Here is an 18,433-nt window from a genome sequence, read left to right as displayed (position 1 = left end):
GAATAGAGAAGCTGTTTCTATCCACATTTACCTGTGTTATCCAGAGTCACTTGTCATTTTGCTAGCAAGGTGATGAAACTGGTGCACAGACAAAAGGTGCTGTAATCCAGAGTCACTTGTCATTTTGCTAGCAAGGTGATGAAACTGGTGCACAAACAAAATGTGCTGTAATCCAGAGTCACTTGTCATTTTGCTAGCAAGGTGATGAAACTGGTGCACAGACAAAAGGTGCTGTAATCCACATTAATTTGTCATTTTGCTAGTAAGGTGATGAAACTGGTGCACAGACAAAAGGTGCTGTAATCCAGAGTCACTTATAATTTTGCTAGCAAGGTGATGAAACTGGTGCACAGACAAAAGGTGCTGTAATCCACAGTAATTTGTCATTTTGCTAGTAAGGTGATGAAACTGGTGCACAGACAAAAGGTGCTGTAATCAAGAGTCACTTATCATTTTGCTAGCAAGGTGATGAAACTGGTGCACAGACAAAAGGTGCTGTAATCCACAGTAATTTGTCATTTTGCTAGCAAGGTGATGAAACTGGTGCACAGACAAAATGTGCTGTAATCCAGAGTCACTTATCATTTTGCTAGCAAGGTGATGAAACTGGTGCACAGACAAAATGTGCTGTAATCCACAGTAATTTGTCATTTTGCTAGTAAGGTGATGAAACTGGTGCACAGACAAAAGGTGCTGTAATCCAGAGTCACTTATCATTTTGCTAGCAAGGTGATGAAACTGGTGCACAGACAAAAGGTGCTGTAATCCACAGTAATTTGTCATTTTGCTAGCAAGGTGATGAAACTGGTGCACAGACAAAAGGTGCTGTAATCCACAGTAATTTGTCATTTTGCTGGGTAAGAAGCTAGATTAAGTTTCTCAACAAATACTATATGCCTATTGATGTCCCAGGTGATAGGTCTTTGCAGCAGTACTGCAAGGTTGTGGAACTACAAGTCTCAGCATGTCCTGCCAGCTACTGTAGATCCAGATGCAGTTATGTGTCGGTAATCGTTAAGTATTCCAGATAGTAAACTGAGCATTGATAATTCATTGCTTACAGTGGGAAGCTGTTTACTGTAGGCACATTAGTTATATATTAGTATATTTATTCATTAAGTATTATTTATATAGTGTACACTTTGACCGCACTTTACAAAGAATATTTAATTAATCTACATCAATCCCTGCCCCAGTGAAGCTTACAATCTATATTCCCTATCACATGGACACACACATTCATTCATTGTGAGAAGCCAATTAACCTACCGGTATGTTTTTGAATTGTGAGAGGGACCCGATGTAAACACAGGGAGAACATAGAAACAGGGGAACCGGGGGGGTGTGTGAAGGGGCGGGGGACAACTCCCGTAATTGGCCATGCCCTCACCCCTGGCCTCGTGGCTGTCTCAATGACCCTGCATACAAGCTCCACACCAATGGTCAGGAATTTAAGTAATGACCTGAGGACTGTGAGGCAGTAATGCTAACCACTACGCTAACTCTGCTGGTGTTGATGAAGCAAGTACATAACCAATGTATGGAAAATGAGAAAACTCTGAAATGCAGCCAATAAAAGCAACCCCTTATTCTCAAGCTATATAATGTGACCTAACAAGCTGTATATATGGTATGCAGTCGGGATGCCGACAGTCTAAATGCCGACTGTCAAATCCCGGCAAGGGTCTAATGACAGGCGTCCAAATCCCGACGCCTGTCATTTTACCTACGCCGGGAGCTCGGCATCCCGATCAAAGGTAAGCCAGGCGCGGACAGCCGCGAGGGGGGAGGGTTAGGTTAGGGGCTCCAGGTGGGGACTTACGGTTAGGCACCCCCCCGGGAGACTTAGGTTTAGGCTGCGGGGAAGAGGGGGTTAGGTTTAGGCACTTGGGGGGGGGGAGGTTAGGGTTAGGCACCCCTAAGGGAGGGTTAGGGGGTGGGTTAGGTTAGCGATACTTACCTAAATTAGAAATCGGGATCTTCACCCCTGCCGGGCCACCACTGTCTGGATTTGAACCGCCAGCCATGCGTTAAGCATACTGATTCCGTATATATCAAGTAAACCGGAAGTGTTAAAATTAACGCGGGGGAAAGTGCTTATAAGGAGTTAGGCAGCCCCTGTCCCGACTTATTTATACCCTGCATTTTGGAAGATGAGTGGTTATGGTGTAATTGTGCAAAAGCATCTTGACCAAATAATTATTTAATTGTCTTTTGGGGCTTGAACCCAGCAGTACAAAGTTGTGTATGGGGGGGTTGGGGTGGATTTATATATTTATATTAATATAACAGAGGTCACCCCTTTACAGCACTGTATGCTGTCATGTGACCTTTCCCCCCCGCCATAAGAGATGTCTTTAGTCTCTCAGTTATGGGGATATTATACAGGACTCTGATTTAACGCAGTCACAGAGACAGCCTGACACGTCACACAGACCAGGATAGTTACAGGTCTTACACACAATGCGGTTTGTCTACATGCAGAAGCTGACTTTGCCAGCCTGATTGTTCTGAAGCATCCTGCGGAAAGTAAGACCCCAGAGGCTGTATTGGAGAGTCCATCGCCTGGTTTATATAGTTACTCTGCCTCGTCAGCCCCGGGCCCTGGGAGATACCTGCGTTGTGTCATAGGAACTGCCGTCCATGCATTATCAGTTGTGGTCATGGGGCATTAAAGGACATTTTGTATGTAATGAAAGTACAGAGGAAGTAATTGGTGACTCTGCAGGTGCCTATAATAAGTAGCCGACAACAGATGCCCAGGCTTTTCCCAGCCTATCGACATTATAGTATTCAGACTATACAATTACAATAGTGATGTATCTGCTATGTATATATTAATCCTTCACCACCTACAGTGTTACTGGAAATCCAGCAGACATTTAAAAGTCTGATTAATTAGTACCACTGAGCCCCCTCTCTCCTCTCCTTAAGCGCTTAGATCAGACCGGCTCCTGCATGTGGCAGGTTACACAGTGTATTGGTGGAACATGGCAGACACAGTGTTAAGTTGCTGTCTGCTTTGCCCGTAGCCGAGCCAGCTGGCGCAGAGTCCGGCGCTCACTTCCAGCAGCTCTGCGGAGTGATTTCTCTTGGTCCCGGGACAAATCAGAGATTGGATATCAGTTCCAGGAAAGTCATCCTAGAGTGTGTGAGAAACCGGAGCCTGCCTTTTGGAATCGCTCTCGTTACAAGCAGGCCACGGCCAAGATGTTATTACGTGGGCGCTCTGAGGGGTGTGACTTAACACGTCCTTTCCACGCCGTGCATCCAGACACTATCACCACCGTTCACTATTGTATGGTGTCCTCATCTCGTAATCTGTCAGCTGCCAGGAATCATCAGCTGATTGCCTCACGGAAGAGTAACGATTGGAGCTTTCTAAGAATTGTCCAAATGTTTTCCTACTTTCAAGCAACAAGAATAAAGGAACAAACCATGCTAGGTAGCTGATTGGTTAATATGGATCGTTATGCAATGCTGTGAGAATTCCAAGGTAGAGTCCCTTGTTGCACAATAATCTACACCTTGGATGCCAGCAGCATCTCTGTAATTCAGTACATATTCAGTATTATAAATATGAGCAGCACCCTGCAAATTATTATTCTGTTGCCTTAGAAAGAAATATCGGACAATGTACACCAGTAGAAAAGTGCCACCTGGTGGCCAAGTAATTCAGAAAAACTGCAAAATGATTGTTGGTCATTACTAGGAAATTGCTTCTGAGCTGATATATAAGAGTAGTATAGACGAGTACTACAAAACAGATTGCTATCAACATAAATAAATTTTTAACATAATGACCTTCTAACATGTACGATTGGGAAACATGCTTCAGGAATTCAAAATCACATTTATAATCTGTAAATGGTGTCATTTATGAAGATTAGGGACATATTTATTAATTTAAAAACAAAAGGTTGTGTAAGGAATGCTTCATTAAATAGTTCATGCTATGTAAATTCACATGTAAAAAGTGTAAAATATATCATGATAGTTTGGCCACTAGGGGCAATATTCAGTTAGTTGCGAAAAGTCCGGGCTTTTCACACCACATCGGAGGTTTGACAGGGGATAAAGTATCGGACGCGTGCCCGCTTATCCCCATATTCAATTCAGAAGCTGCGGAATCGGGTCCTGGCGGAAAGGTAAGTGGTGAAAAGTCCAGTCAATTTTCGGGAATTCATCCTGACACCCCCCTAAAGATGTCCTGACATGGGGGATCACTATGGGTACCCCCGATTTTGCCTGCTGAAGGTAATCAGGGTTTTTTAATAGCCGCGGCAGGTGCATAAATGCGCCTGTGAAGAATAGCACTTACCTTTTTTTTTTTCTTTTTAAACTATGCCCATCAAATTTGGGGTACATGAAAATGGGTGTAAGCATATTTTTAAGTCCCTAAAGCTATTTTTTAAAATTCTTCAAAAATGCACCTGTCGCTACCGGCCGCATTCTTGAAAACACCTGCCGCATACTTTTTTGGGGTGTCCTGAGGATTTTTTAAAAAAAAAAATGACACAGAATACTTTTAGGGGACTCTCCCAGGGGTGCAGGCTATTTTTTTTTTTTTTTTTTTTTAAGTCTGCACCCCTAAACCACAATTCTGCAAGTTATCCCCGTTTTTTAACAAAGACTTTTCGTACCACCGAAAAGTCTTTGAAATTTAATACGTGGATAATTGAAACAGGCGAAAATTACGTCCCGTTTTTGCCTCAAATTGAATACGGTTCTAGGTGTCACTGTTTTATGGTATTGTAGCAGCTGTCCCCCTTTAATTGAGGATGAGTGCCATACAACTGTGGTGCTAACGGTGTAAATAACTATGGAACAGAAATTCAATATTTTGTAGGCTGTAAGTTGTCATGCTGTACTCTCATGTGCTTTACATGTGCACAGGATGTCATACATGTTTCCTCCCATTTCTCTGCAAACGATTACTTTCTTTTACTGATCACAGAAAATACATATGGGAAATTCAATTGTTTTGGGCACCGAGATAATTAATGGGAGCCCCCTATCCCCCCATTAGAGCAATCCAATTGTTTTGGGCACCCATTAATTCTCGAGCTTGTCACACCCAATTAGGCAGGGTATAGCAGCTAAACCCGCCTAAAGTCCTGGTTAGGGCGGCGAAACCACGGACTTTTCGCTAATTTCTGCTCGCCTCCTCAGGAGGGGGAGGGCAGAAATGCAGGCGCCAGCAGCTGTTTGAACGGAGCAACAATTGAATTGCTCCGTCGGGCGCCCATCACGGACAGCTGCAAATTCGTTCATTTTAAATTTTAAGCAGTGCCTCAATTGTGACGTGAAACACAAAGCTCTGGGCCTGATTCAGACCCGCTCGCGATAGTGCGCATGCGTACGACGGAGGGAGCTCCGTCGTGCGCATGCGCGAGACCCAGATAGCGACAGCCAAGCTGTCGCTCCGGGTCTCGCACCAAAGGGGGCGTGCTGTCGATGTTGAGTGACAGCACGCCCCCTTTGGTGGGCGTGCCGTGGGCGTGGCTGCCAGATGGAGGCGTTCCCATGGGAACGCCTACCGTCTGAGTCTAGCCCCACTGACATCACTAGTGATGTCAGTGGGAGTGATTTTGGCTCTGATAGAGCCAAAATCACTCCAGGGCTTGCGGTCACCGCAGGGTCTCGTCGCAAGCCCGATGGTCTTGATCATCATCATGGATGCTCGCATAAGCTGTGGGTGGCAACCCACAGCCATGCAAGCATCCACGAGGACGCTCAAAAAAAAACAAAAAACGCCCTTATTCAGAGTGGGCGCTCATTCAGAGCGTCCGGCTCTGAATCAGGCCCTCTATTTCCTTATTTTGTTCATGTATTGAGGGACAATTACAAGTGATTTACATATGGCACATGTACATCCCCCCCGGCGTTGCGTGTTTCATCTCGCAGCTCCATAGGAGTGCACAGACGGACAATTTCCGTAAGCGGAACTTGTAATTGTTCCAATCCGAGCAAGCCAGGCACGAGAATAAGGTTTTTCATAGATCTGCATTTTTTTTTTATATAAGCCTAACGTATGTATGGGATTTGTGCACAGTGCACATGGAAGAGAGTCAGGAAGCCGACGGTCGATATGTCGACCGCCGGCTTCCTGACTGTCTAATCCCGGCAGGGGTCTAATGATAGCCGTCAAAATCCGGACGCCTATCATTATTCCTACACCGGAAGCCCGGCATACCAAACAAAGGTAAGCCTGGGGGCGGGCGCGGACAGCTGCCTAGGTTAGGGGCTCACGGGGGGGACTTTGGGTTAGGCACCCCCAGGGAGGGTTAGGCTAGGGGAAGGGGGAGTTAGGGTTAGGCTGCGGGGAAGGGGGGGGGTAGGTTTAGGCACTTACAGGGGGGTTAGGGTTAGGCACTTACATTGGGGGAGGTTGGGGGGGGGGGGGTAGGGTTGGTAATAGTAAAAATACTCACCTGTCGGAATCTTCTGTTAACTGTCTTCCTTGCTTCTGGTGGAATTTCATACCGATCCCGTGCACATCGCCCATACATCACACTGGAACATACCATCTTTCATCGTTCCTAATTGAATTGACCCCATTGCGTTTGTGTTTAGATGACCTTTTCACCATCATCATTTATTTCTAAGGCGTCATAAAATACTGCAGCTTTGGACAATTTGTAAAACTAAACAAAACCAAAATGGAACATAACATACAAGATTAATGACCTAGGTACAGATGTGAGCCGGAGGATGGAAGGGGCCAGCCTGATAGCTGCCCAAATGCAGGGAGCAGAAATGTTCTGCCGCTTTGCACACCTGCAGACAGTAGCCATGCTGTGTGAGATCATGGGCCATCTGGACGAACCAGTGCACAGCCAAAGAGATTTACAGGAAGCATCCAATGGACTGTGTAAAGGAGGCAGACATTTTGTGGGCTGAACATATTCAGCCTATACATTTGCTATGGACGAGTGAATCACTGAGGCATGAGACCCCATTTGTCTTCCTAGGTTTCAAGATATACACCCGCTTGCTGGTTTTATGAAACACCCCAGTAAAATGGGGATGGGTCTATATTGACAGGGTTTAGAACACTATGGAAACCATAAAAAAAGTCACTACTAATGGGATCACCGCTTTCATTTGTTTATTTTTGTAAAGTGTCTCGTTACTGTTTAATCAATACTCTAGGCCAGAGGTAGCCAGACTCCGCCATTAGAGTCCAGGTTTTAAGGCTATACATGCTTGAGCCCAGATAGTTAAATCAAATTGACTTAGGCGCTAGTTAAATCACCTGTGCTCAAGCATGGATATCCTTAAAACCTGGGCTGCGAAGGCGGAGATTGGGAATCTCTGCTCTAGGCTGCATGCGAAGGAATGTTGGTTGAATCCACAAAATGGCTGCCCTCACTGAGGTAAATTTGTCCACTGTAAATCTCCAGTGAGCCAGCCATCTCTGATCACATGGTGCGGAAGTGTTGCCTTGTAGATTTTGGCACAGGACGGACACAGCTGACGGGATCCAAGGTGTGAAGCGATGTATTGTGTATCTGGCAGTCTCGCTGCACAGTCAGCTCACGTTGACTTCACTCAGTCACACCGACTTGGCTCTAACTGGCTTCTGTCTGGTTTATGAATTACATATATTAGGGGAATTGATGGTGCATGGTTATATATGTCCGTATACTGTGTAGTGTATGATATTGGTTCATTTTTACATCTCGGCCTTTATAGTAATCCTATTCTGTCAATTTATTGCTCCCATTCGTAACGCCAGCATGGTAATTCCGTTAAGTGATCCCATTCGCTGTGTGGTCACGTTTGTGGAAGCTATTTACCTCCGATGTCATAGCAACAGCAGCAAACGCCTCATACGGTGCCTTTGCGGACAACCTCACTGCTTAGACCAAATCACTTAACATCGTATTTGGGTTGGAAAGAATATTGTAATAGAGCTCCATGTCCACAGAATTTGGCTGTGGCAGTAGACAAGTCAAATGCGGCTCTCTGCAATTTTCATACCATCAGCAAAACACTGAATTTGCTGTGTCATATTGCATAGTAATCCATCATAGTTGCGTTCCAGCCTTATACGGTACCACAACCATAGATGGAAATTGATATTTTTCCAGTCTGAGAAAATCGGACACTGGAAATCATGTTTTTCATAAGTTTGCAGTGTATCAATAGTAATTCTTCAAATGTCTTGCACCCCTGCTTTACCCAATCCCCCCCCCAATTATATTTGGACAGGGGCGCAAGTCAGTGTTTGGTACATACACTGAGTCATGTCTGTGGTAAGGATTGTTCTGTGGTTAATTCATCACTGTGCAAGACTAATCCTCATCTTGTCGTTTACCCCAGCTATTCCACTTATAATCGGATCTCAGTGGAAGGTTAAACTAAATGTAAAATGGATGCTTTCTTATAGTAACAGACACATATATATGCTTATGTTTCCCAGAATGTGTCAGGGCTGAGGATGAGCGCAGCACTCCTCGGGGGAATATTTCCTGTTCTGTAGACAATTCCGAAGAAGAATCCATTCAAGTCTCAATATTTTGTTAGGTTGTGTACTGATATATATTGTAATATGCTGCGCCTAATTTTTTTTTTATCTAGCTTTACTGTAAGAGTGTGTTAATGGGGTAACGCTATCACGATTATGTGATATGTAACATAGATGGGGTTATAGATGACGCATGCACCCTTATAAAACAAGGGATGACACGTCTACTGCTTCATTTATAAAGGGTCACCCTTATATATTATCACAGGATGTGTAACACGTTCAAAGGTTTCATATCCTGTTAGACTGCTACGTTCAGCGGGCTTAACAACGAAGGTGCAATTCTACAGTAACATTTATCAAGCAATCGGATATTTTATTAAATTAGTATAATTTTAACTGGACTTATGAAAGCTGATTGGTTGATATCGGTTTCATAGAGGTTGACAACTCGTCCCCTTCCAACCGTTTAATCCTATAAAAGCATTCACTTATTAAAGGGCAGTTTTATACCTCAGTGAATTAGTGTACTTCAGGTTTGCCATTCGTTTTCTTTGTTTTTAAAGGGAGTGGAAGGAAAACCAGGAAAACAAGGCGAGAAAGGCAAGCCAGGACGCAAGGTATGTCTATGGAGGCAGGTGTGCCAAGCACAGTGTTTTGGTTACAGTTCTCACCCTATTGACTGTTCTGGGGGATGTTTTGCAGGGAAACAAAGGGATTGATGGGCACCTTGGAGAAACGGGTCTTCCAGGCAAAATAGGACCAACAGGAAATCAAGGACCTAAGGGAAGTAGAGGCACCTTAGGGCCTGTGGTAAGTACATAGCTCAGTTTGCATTTTGTTTTTGTTTTGCTGCACAATTGGACTTCGGGTTTTGGTTTTTGGTGCCGATGGACAAAGAGGGTGACTCTATAACAAAGTGGAAAATTGTAAATGTGCAGTTGCCTATAGCAACCACTCAGCAGTGAGTCCAGTGCATTGAATGGTTACTACATGTTTTCTACCATGTAAATAGGCTCCATTGACTTGTCCCAGTAGCTAATCTCTGCCTGCATTCTCCAGTTCCCCAGCTGTGAGGAATAAGGGAGGGGGACCTTATAGGTGGTTATATCCTGTAAGCCCTGGGTTTCGTTGGGGGACCTTCGTAGCCTTTGCTAATGATCCAAGCCTGAAGAGAGAGAGGATTACAGAGTCCTGACGGCTCACGAGGCCTCACGTCTAAATATACATTTGAATGTTTATGTTGTTGGATCAGCCGCGTGCTTACATTTAGCTTATGTGATTGAGCAACTGACCAATCATTTCTTCCTCTCTAGGGCTCCCCTGGGAGGATGGGCGCACAGGGAGAGATAGGAATACCCGGCTATCAGGTAATGTTCTCTCTCCCCTATTATGGTTACCTATATGCCAATGTGGTTATTGCAAATCACTTGTGTTAATCAATAAGTTCAAACTGCTGTTTCTGGGAGCTCTGCCTCGAGAGCCTGCTAGTTGTGGTTTTCCTCTAATGGTGGGTACACACTGGGCGATAAAGTGGGCGACTGAACGATAACGATATCGTTCAGTCGTCCACTTTATCGTCCATTTTTAACCCCAAAAAGATGAACGATGACGACGACGCGCGTTCCCGCGGGTCGTTCGTCATCATCGTTCATCGGGCTGACATGCAGGCCAACCTGACGATCTCATCAGGTTGCTGCATGTCAGGGAATGGGGCAGAGAGCCCGGCGCTGAATGATATCGTTAATGATATCGTTCAGCGGCTTTGCTCAATGTCATGAATGACATTGAGCACAGCCTGCCGGGGACAACACTACACGATATCGCTCAGGGAGCATATCGTGTAGTGTGTACCCACCATAACTGTATCGTAAATTAACTGTCATAAGCGCTGGAGTTATATAGCATGTGGTTATTGCAGTGTTGTTGGCAACAGTGTGTTTCTAAGGGTATTACACAGATACACTAAATATAGCCCAAGTATTTTATACATCCTCAAGTTACTCGTTTCTTGTTCACTTATTAGTTTATGTACTCCGTAAGGCGCTGCGGAACATGTGTGGCGCCATATAAATAAAGGATAATAATTAGGGGATACACACTAGGGGCCTGATTCAGACCCACTCGCAAGCGGCTGCCCGCTCGCAAGTGGGTCGATGTTGTGCACTGCGCATGCGCACGATGGTGGGAGCTCCGTCGTGCGCATGCGCCAGACGCGATGAGCGAAGGACTTTCCTTCGCTCGTTGTGTCTGATCAAAGGGGGCGTGCTGTCGATGTTGATTGACAGCACGCCCCCTTTGGTGGGCGTGCTGGGGGCGTTCCCAAGGGAACGCCTACCGTCAGAAGCCGGCCCACTGACATCACTAGTGATGTCAGTGGGAGTGATTTTGGCTCTGATAGAGCCAAAATCACTCCGGGCCTTGCGGTTGAAAAACTCAACCGCAGGCTCCGGCTCGCAGTGGCGATGGTCAAGACCATCGCGGCCATCAAACTGCACGCTCGTATAGGCTGTGGGTGGTGACCCACAGCTATACGAGCGTCCAGGAGGGCGGCCCTCATTCAGAGCGTGCGCTCTGCTCAGAGCGTACGGCTCTGAATGAGGGCCTAGGTTCCATGCAAAAGGATAATTGTTTTCATCTCACACAATGGCTGCGTCCAGTGTGAGGTGGTACCAGGTGCACTTTAGCTATTTTCCTGGTAATACTCGCATTTCTCTGACCACACCAGGCTGTTGCATTATCTGATCTGGTCGCAATAATGCGACCAGTCAGATAAACACTAGAGCGGCTGCAGGAAGAGAATCTTCCCTCAGCTGCTGATCTCAGAGGGACGTTCCGGTCCCTCTGCTTCCCTGCACCCCTCCCCCAGTGTCTGCCGTACTGCCGATCACTGCTGAGCGGTCAGCATAGCAGGACCCCCCCACCCAGCGGCTGTAGAGATTTTAGCAGCCGCTGGGATAAGGTAAATTAACCCTCCCTGACCCCATAAAGTGTACCTGAAGCCACTGTGAAAAGGGAAGTCGCGATGTTTCAATGGCGGTTGCCCAATGATCCGATTTTATTTTTTTTTCCAAATATTAAAAAACATTTTTTTAATGAAATCATTTTGGATAACTTGAAATACGTGTTCGTCACCTAATTCACTTAGAAAAATTTCTGAGCGGTTTTTAGAAAAAAAAAAAATGGTCACTTAAGTGGTTGAAAGGCCACTTAGGATAATCTGCCAGGCAGGTTCCTATGACCATGCAAATTTAAGCAGGATGAAAGTTAGAAGGCAAAGACCTGTGTGAGAGCGAGTGTAAGGGGAAAAGCTATATGGGTCATTTTAAATGTTGGTGAGTATGTTGTAAGCATAGAATTTCAATTTAAAGAGGGGGGAGACCCCTCTTTATCCTGGAACCAGTGTCTCAGGCACTCTGGATAACAGATCCCGTACCTGCATATGAAATGTGACAACTAAGGAACACTGGTAAATGTACAATTTAAAAAGTTAAAAAAAGGCAACCCCCAGTATACATGAACTTGTTATCTGTCTCGCAACAGGGGCATGCCGGCCCTCCGGGTCCAATCGGGTCTCCAGGAGTAAAAGGTGAAAAGGTAAGTGAGCAGTGCCCAAATGAATTATAGGGACATTGAGTAAAGCTTTAATGCAATCAGACCTCATCCCGCGTGTTTATGTTTCATGACCCTGTTACATTGGAGAATGCTAAAATCTCGACCTCGCCCTTTTATTTCTATAGGACTGCGGGTTGCATAAGTTTATAATGAATGATGAATGTGTTCTAAGCTGGAAAGCATGTGATAAAATGCCTGCTACATGCATTGTATTAGGCTATGGGACAAAGAACACAAGCGCATATATTGGCACGGCCGGCTTACTACGTTACTCTTTACTCTCTTAAAGTGATCCTGTCTCACAGTCAGAGGTCATTTATGAGGCGCAGGGCAAAATCAACTGCCGTCTTAGGGGTAAATTTACTAAAGTGAGAGTTTTTAGAAGTGGAGATGTTGCCCATAGCAACCAATCAGATTCTAGCTATTATGTTCCAGAGAAGGTGCTAGTTAAATGTTAAATAGAATCTGATTGGTTGCTATGGGCAACATCTCCACTTCTAAAAACTCTCACTTTAGTAAATATACCCCCTTACTGTCTACCCCCATGTGTTCACGGGCGAACCAGATTCCAACCAAAGATCGTGGGTATAGATCAGTGTTTCCCAACCTCAGTTCTCAAGGCACACTAACAGTCCATGTTTTAGTGATATCCATGGTTGAGCAAAGATGGTCAAATCAAAATAACTGCTGTACTAATTAAGACACATGTGCTCAAGTATGGTAATCCTTAAAACCTGGACTGTTAGTGTGCCTTGAGGACCGTGCTATAGATGCTGAACCTATAGCATCCATTCTCCCGCTGCAGGCCACACTGTCTGGCTTTGGTGTGTCTGTGGGGTTATTCGGGAAGACGCTAGTCAGCATATTCCCTTTAAACGCTTTAGGGGAGATGTATCAAGGCTTAGAGAGAGATAAGGTGAGAGAAGGTGCCCAAAGGGACCGATCAGCTTCTAACTGTCATTTCAATGACTCTGCTAGATAGATGAAAGGTAGAAGTTGATTGGTTGCTCTGGGCAACCTCTCCACTTTACCTTCAAACTCTTTAGGGGAGATGTATCAAGGCTTGGAAAGAGATAATCTGCTGACTAGTGTCTCCCGGAATACTTCTTCCCTTTTGAGAGAAAACCAAACTCATGGCAATACGCATTAATGACTCACTCCCATAATGGCTAAGGGCTAACCTTAGTTATGCCATTGGTGTAAATGTATGACTCCCCTGTGTATACTGGTCTCTTCTCATTACATGATCCCAGCCTGTTGGCCATTATCTGGTCTGGCACTAGTTATGTGCACATTCTTCTGACATTCTACATCATCATCAGTCTATCACATAATTGTGTTCTGTGCAAAAACAACGGTTTAAAGAAGATCAGTTTTGTTTGCAAAATTCTATGTTGTATGTCAGATGCAGGTTAATAAGATCCCTTAATTGATTCTTCTATAAGAATTCTTGTACTAACAATAAACATTGGCAAAATGATATAGCAATACGGAAGATACTCTCTGCCTGTTTTCATGACGTCTGACATTCTTATTTTGCATGAGCCAAACATGTTTGTACTACTAATCAGATGACTGCAATCTTTCATCGGGTACTTAAGTTTTTATATATATATATATATATATATATATATATATATATATATATATATATATTTTGTGCCTAACCCTGACCCTCCCCCCTAGTGCCTAACCCTCCCCACTAGTGCCTAACCCTCCCCCCTAGTGCCTAACCCTCCCCCTAGTGCCTAACAATAACCCTCCCCCCTAGTGCCTAACCCTCCCCCCTAGTGCCTAACAATAACCCTCCCCCCTAGTGCCTAACCCTCCCCCCCTAGTGCCTAACCCTAACCTTCCCCCTAGTGCCTAACCCTAACCCTCCCCCCTAGTGCCTAACCCTCCCCCCTAGTGCCTAACCCTCCCCCCTAGTGCCTAACAATAACCCTCCCCCCTTGTGCCTAACCCTCCCCCTAGTGCCTAACAATAACCCTCCCCCCTAGTGCCTAACCCTCCCCCCTAGTGCCTAACCCTCCCCCCCAGTGCCTAACCCTCCCCCCTAGTGCCTAACCCTAACCTTCCCCCTAGTGCCTAACCTTCCCCCTAGTGCCTAACCCTAACCCTCCCCCCTAGTGCCTAACCCTCCCCCCTAGTGCCTAACAATAACCCTCCCCCCTAGTGCCTAACCCTCCCCCCTAGTGCCTAACAATAACCCTCCCCCCTTGTGCCTAACCCTCCCCCTAGTGCCTAACAATAACCCTCCCCCCTAGTGCCTAACCCTCCCCCCTAGTGCCTAACAATAACCCTCCCCCCTAGTGCCTAACCCTCCCCCCTAGTGCCTAACCCTAACCCTCCCCCCTAGTGCCTAACCCTCCCCCCCAGTGCCTAACCCTCCCCCTAGTGCCTAACCCTAACCCTCCCCCCTGGTGCCTAACCCTAACCCTCCCCCCTGGTGCCTAAACCTCCCCCCAGTGCCTAACCCTCCCCCTAGTGCCTAACCCTAACCCTCCCCCCTAGTGCCTAACCCTCCCCCCTAGTGCCTAACCCTCCCCCCTAGTGCCTAACCCTCCCCCCTAGTGCCTAACCCTCCCCCTAGTGCCTAACCCTCCCTCCAGTGCCTAACCCTCCCCCTAGTGCCTAACCCTAACCCTCCCCCCCTAGTGCCTAACCCTCCCCCTAGTGCCTAACCCTCCCCCTAACCCTGCTACTTACCGTTGGGATGCTGGCGCTGGGATTCTGACTGGTGTTGGGATGCTGGCGCTGGGATTCTGACTGGTGTTGGGATGCTGGCGCTGGGATTCTGACTGGTGTTGGGATGCTGGTGCTGGGATTCTGACTGGTGTTGGGATTCTGGCGCTGGGATTCTGACTGGTGTTGGGATGCTGGCGCTGGGATTCTGACTGGTGTTGGGATGCTGGCGCTGGGATTCTGACTGGTGTTGGGATGCTGGTGCTGGGATTCTGACTGGTGTTGGGATTCTGGCGCTGGGATTCTGACTGGTGTTGGGATGCTGGCGCCGGCCATCTGAGCGCAGGCATCCTGACAGCCGGGATTTAAACTACATCCGGCTTTTCCATCCCTCACTTATACCATCCTCTCCTCTCCGCTGGCAAGCAGCAGCACCAAACCTTTGGGTTCAGCCGGCGCTGCGTAATTGGGTATTATGACTGCTACAATGTTGCATACACCTTGTAGCCCGTGTTCTGTACTGTGTAATATTTCTTCTGTTTCTGTACTATGTAAGGCGCTGCTGACACCTTGTGGCACCATATAAATAAATGAAAATAATACTAGAATGGGGCCTCCTGTGAAAGAGAACATGTCTGATGAGTTAATATATCGAATTTGCAGAGGAGATAGATAGATATACTAAATTCAATGTGACATGCATAATGAGTACCACAGATGTGCGTATCCGCCGTGACCCAGCCTCTCATGTTCTCTGCACGTCTAATGTAGACTAGCACTCACCCGATATAATCAGACAGGAGCAGTTGTCATTTCTCCTCTATCTGCTCATACATCATGAGTGAACGCTGGACTCCATGCACCCGGATTCTCTTCCCTTCCATGTCTTGTGTGTGAGACTCTCCCTTATTCATGATGTATGCATTAGGGGAGGGGCATAGACAACGACAACTGCTCCTGTCTGTTTGAATCAGGCAAGCAGCCTATAACGTGTGTGGAGGCGGGGCTTATGGCAACTAAGTCTCCGCCCCTCCAGGCTGAGCTTTGGGGGAGAGCACGCTTCAGTTGTTGCACTCAGTTTTACAATGTAATGTTATACACATTTGGATATGAAGAGATCTTTAATTTATTTCCTTTTTTTTTTTTTTTTTTTTACTATTTTTACTGGAAATATTATTTGTTTCCTCTAAGATCAGAAATACTGTATCACAGAAGGATTGGTGATTAATCCATCCTGTTTGTGCTGGCCCGCAGCTGGAATGAGGGAATTTAGTGTGCTTATTCCCAGAATCCTTCAGGAGCAAATTCTCCTCTTAAACTCTTTGCTATAAGACATATGCATAATAAGGGGAAGGGGGGTGCAGAGAGCCCCTGAAACCCGGTCCCCTCTCTCGCACACGTGCTGACTCAGCTATCTTGTAACCAGTTCAGGCTAGAATATGACTCATGTGTTTGGCTGGAGGTCAGAGAGCCTCTTTCTACGAATGCTGTGTGGCTGGGTCCAGCTGGACTGGCCTGCACTTCCATTGTTCCTGAGGCCAAGCATCCAGCAGCGAGAGAGGAAACTCCTACTAAGAACAGTGAGAACTAAGGACACAGATTGCAATGGTAACACCGTCCAGCTCTCCGTGCCCCCTGCCGGACGTCTGTAGCCATGGAAGTCTTCAGCAGAGACGCTACTGAAAGTTGTCGGGATACAGGCAGGAAGCCGATGGTCGAAATGCTGACCGCCGGCTTCCCGACTGTCAAATCCCGGCAAGGTACTAATGACAGGTGCCTGTCATTAGACCTACGCCGGGAGCCCGACGCCCTGCATACCGAACGAAGGTAAGCCGGGCGCGGACAGCCGCGGAGGGGGGGTTAGGTTTTAGGGCTCCTGGTGGGACTTAAAGTCAGGCACACCCCCCCCTTCCTGGGAGGGTTAGGTTTATTCTAGGGGAAGGGGGGTTAAAGTTAGGCACCCCCAGGGGGAGGTTAGGATTAGACACCCCCCCGGGAGACTTAGGGTTAGGCTGCGGGGAAGGGGGGGGATAGGTTTAGGCACTTAGAGGGGGGTTAGGGTTAGGCACTAGGGAGGGAGTTTAAGGTTAGGCACCCCTAAAGGAGGGTTAGCGTTAGAGGGGGAGTAGGGCTAGTAAATACTTAGCTTTGGCGCTGTCGGGATCTTCACTGCTGCTGGTCTTCCGGCGTAGGTCCGGCGGTATTTCATACCGATCCGTGGTGGAAGCCAAGGTGTGCAGAAAGGAGATTTCATTGTTATTATTGAAATGAGTTGTTGTAGAGGAAGAATTCATAGGGGCAGTGCAGCAGCAGGGCAGGAACGCATCCTGTGCCAGGCCCAACAAATCCCCCCCGCACATGGGACGCTGAGCGCCATCATGGGAGCCATCTAGGCTGCAGGGTGCCAAATACAAGTGCCACCAGGGCAGCGACTCCAATGTGGTGTTCCTCCATTTACACTGTGCCGCCCCCTTAGCCTTGTGCCCCGGACGGTGGCACCGTCTGTATACCCCTAGTTATTGGCCCTGCATCTGGGCACATGACAACTTCTTGGCTTCCGCACCAGCTCCTCTGAGATGGGGGAGCTTCAGGTCACACCCAGCAGTATTTTAGGAAAAGAAAAAAAATATATATTTTTTTTCTTTTTTCAAAAGGGAGATTTTAAAGTGATGTGAGGTTAGGCTGTAACTACGTCGCTGGGCAGACCGTCCACATGACTCCCAACTCATCCAATCAGGACAGCTTTGTCCAGTGTGCCGGAAGGATGGGAGGAATATTGTGTTCACTACTACTTTGCAGAGCAGAAGAGCCGCGAACGAACGCTGTGCACACCTGGCACTGGAGCATTGAAGTATTGTTTTTAGTAGGGGTGAGCGGATTCTGTTCTACTCGGTTCCGTTCGGATTTAAAAACCAAATCTTATTGGCTATCAGCTGTCACGAGTATTGGATAGCCAATAAGATTCGGTTTTTAAATCCGAACGGAACCGAGTAGAACCGAATCCGCTCACCCCTAGTTTTTAGATGGCTAGCGGCAGCCAAGTGCATTTTACGTACTGTAGACCGCCCCGGTGGGACGTGGTCACTCCCTGTGATGTGCATTAAAAGGAGGGGGTGGTAACAGCAGCATGCACACGTTGTCCTGATTCCCCAACTTGCAAAAACGTCAGGAGGTGCATCCGGGTGCAACGCTGCATGTCTAAAGCGCTTTTGCAGTGAGCATCAGATACACTTGGCCTCCACGGTCTGTGTGTGATTGGTCTTCATTAAAATACTTGTGAGCCACTCTTTTAGAAGCTATAGGATATGTCATGTGACCAAGGCGGGGTCAGTGCAACTTTTATAGCGTGTTGTAACTTTATTGCACAAGTAGCAGTATGGAAAGCACAGTAACTGAACACAGTAGCTAAAGCTTAATTTACTGTATATGGAAAAGTATATTATGTCATTTTGCCTCTTCCTTTCCTGCAGGACAGCCGGCTTTATCACAAGGTTTATGTAGCATGATCTCCGTTTTGTATACAGTGTGCTCAGTTCCCATCCCCTGGGAGCCCCACATGAACTAAGTACATGAATATATCTGTGTGTGGGCCGACCGCCAAGTCCAATACACCCATCTTTCTCTCCCTGCATTGTGCGTCTGTAGCCTCAGATGTTTACT

General features: G+C 46.7%; 1 protein-coding gene across 1 annotated transcript in view; it reads left to right on the top strand.

The window, feature by feature from the left end:
- The window catches only part of COL27A1 (collagen type XXVII alpha 1 chain), a 291,443-nt gene that overhangs the window by 224,239 nt on the left and 48,771 nt on the right, over window positions 1-18,433 (top strand). Inside the window, exons 38-41 of the mRNA XM_088465795.1 lie at window positions 9,040-9,093; window positions 9,179-9,286; window positions 9,790-9,843; window positions 12,017-12,070. Of these exons, the coding sequence (XP_088321921.1) occupies window positions 9,040-9,093; window positions 9,179-9,286; window positions 9,790-9,843; window positions 12,017-12,070 (270 nt within the window). The remainder of the gene's footprint in view (window positions 1-9,039; window positions 9,094-9,178; window positions 9,287-9,789; window positions 9,844-12,016; window positions 12,071-18,433) is intronic.

This window comes from Taudactylus pleione, unplaced genomic scaffold (genome assembly GCF_031769625.1).
Source record: "Taudactylus pleione unplaced genomic scaffold, aTauple2 ptg000003l, whole genome shotgun sequence".
Taxonomy (NCBI): Eukaryota; Metazoa; Chordata; class Amphibia; order Anura; family Myobatrachidae; genus Taudactylus; species Taudactylus pleione.
This window is presented reverse-complemented; position numbering and strand designations above follow the sequence as displayed.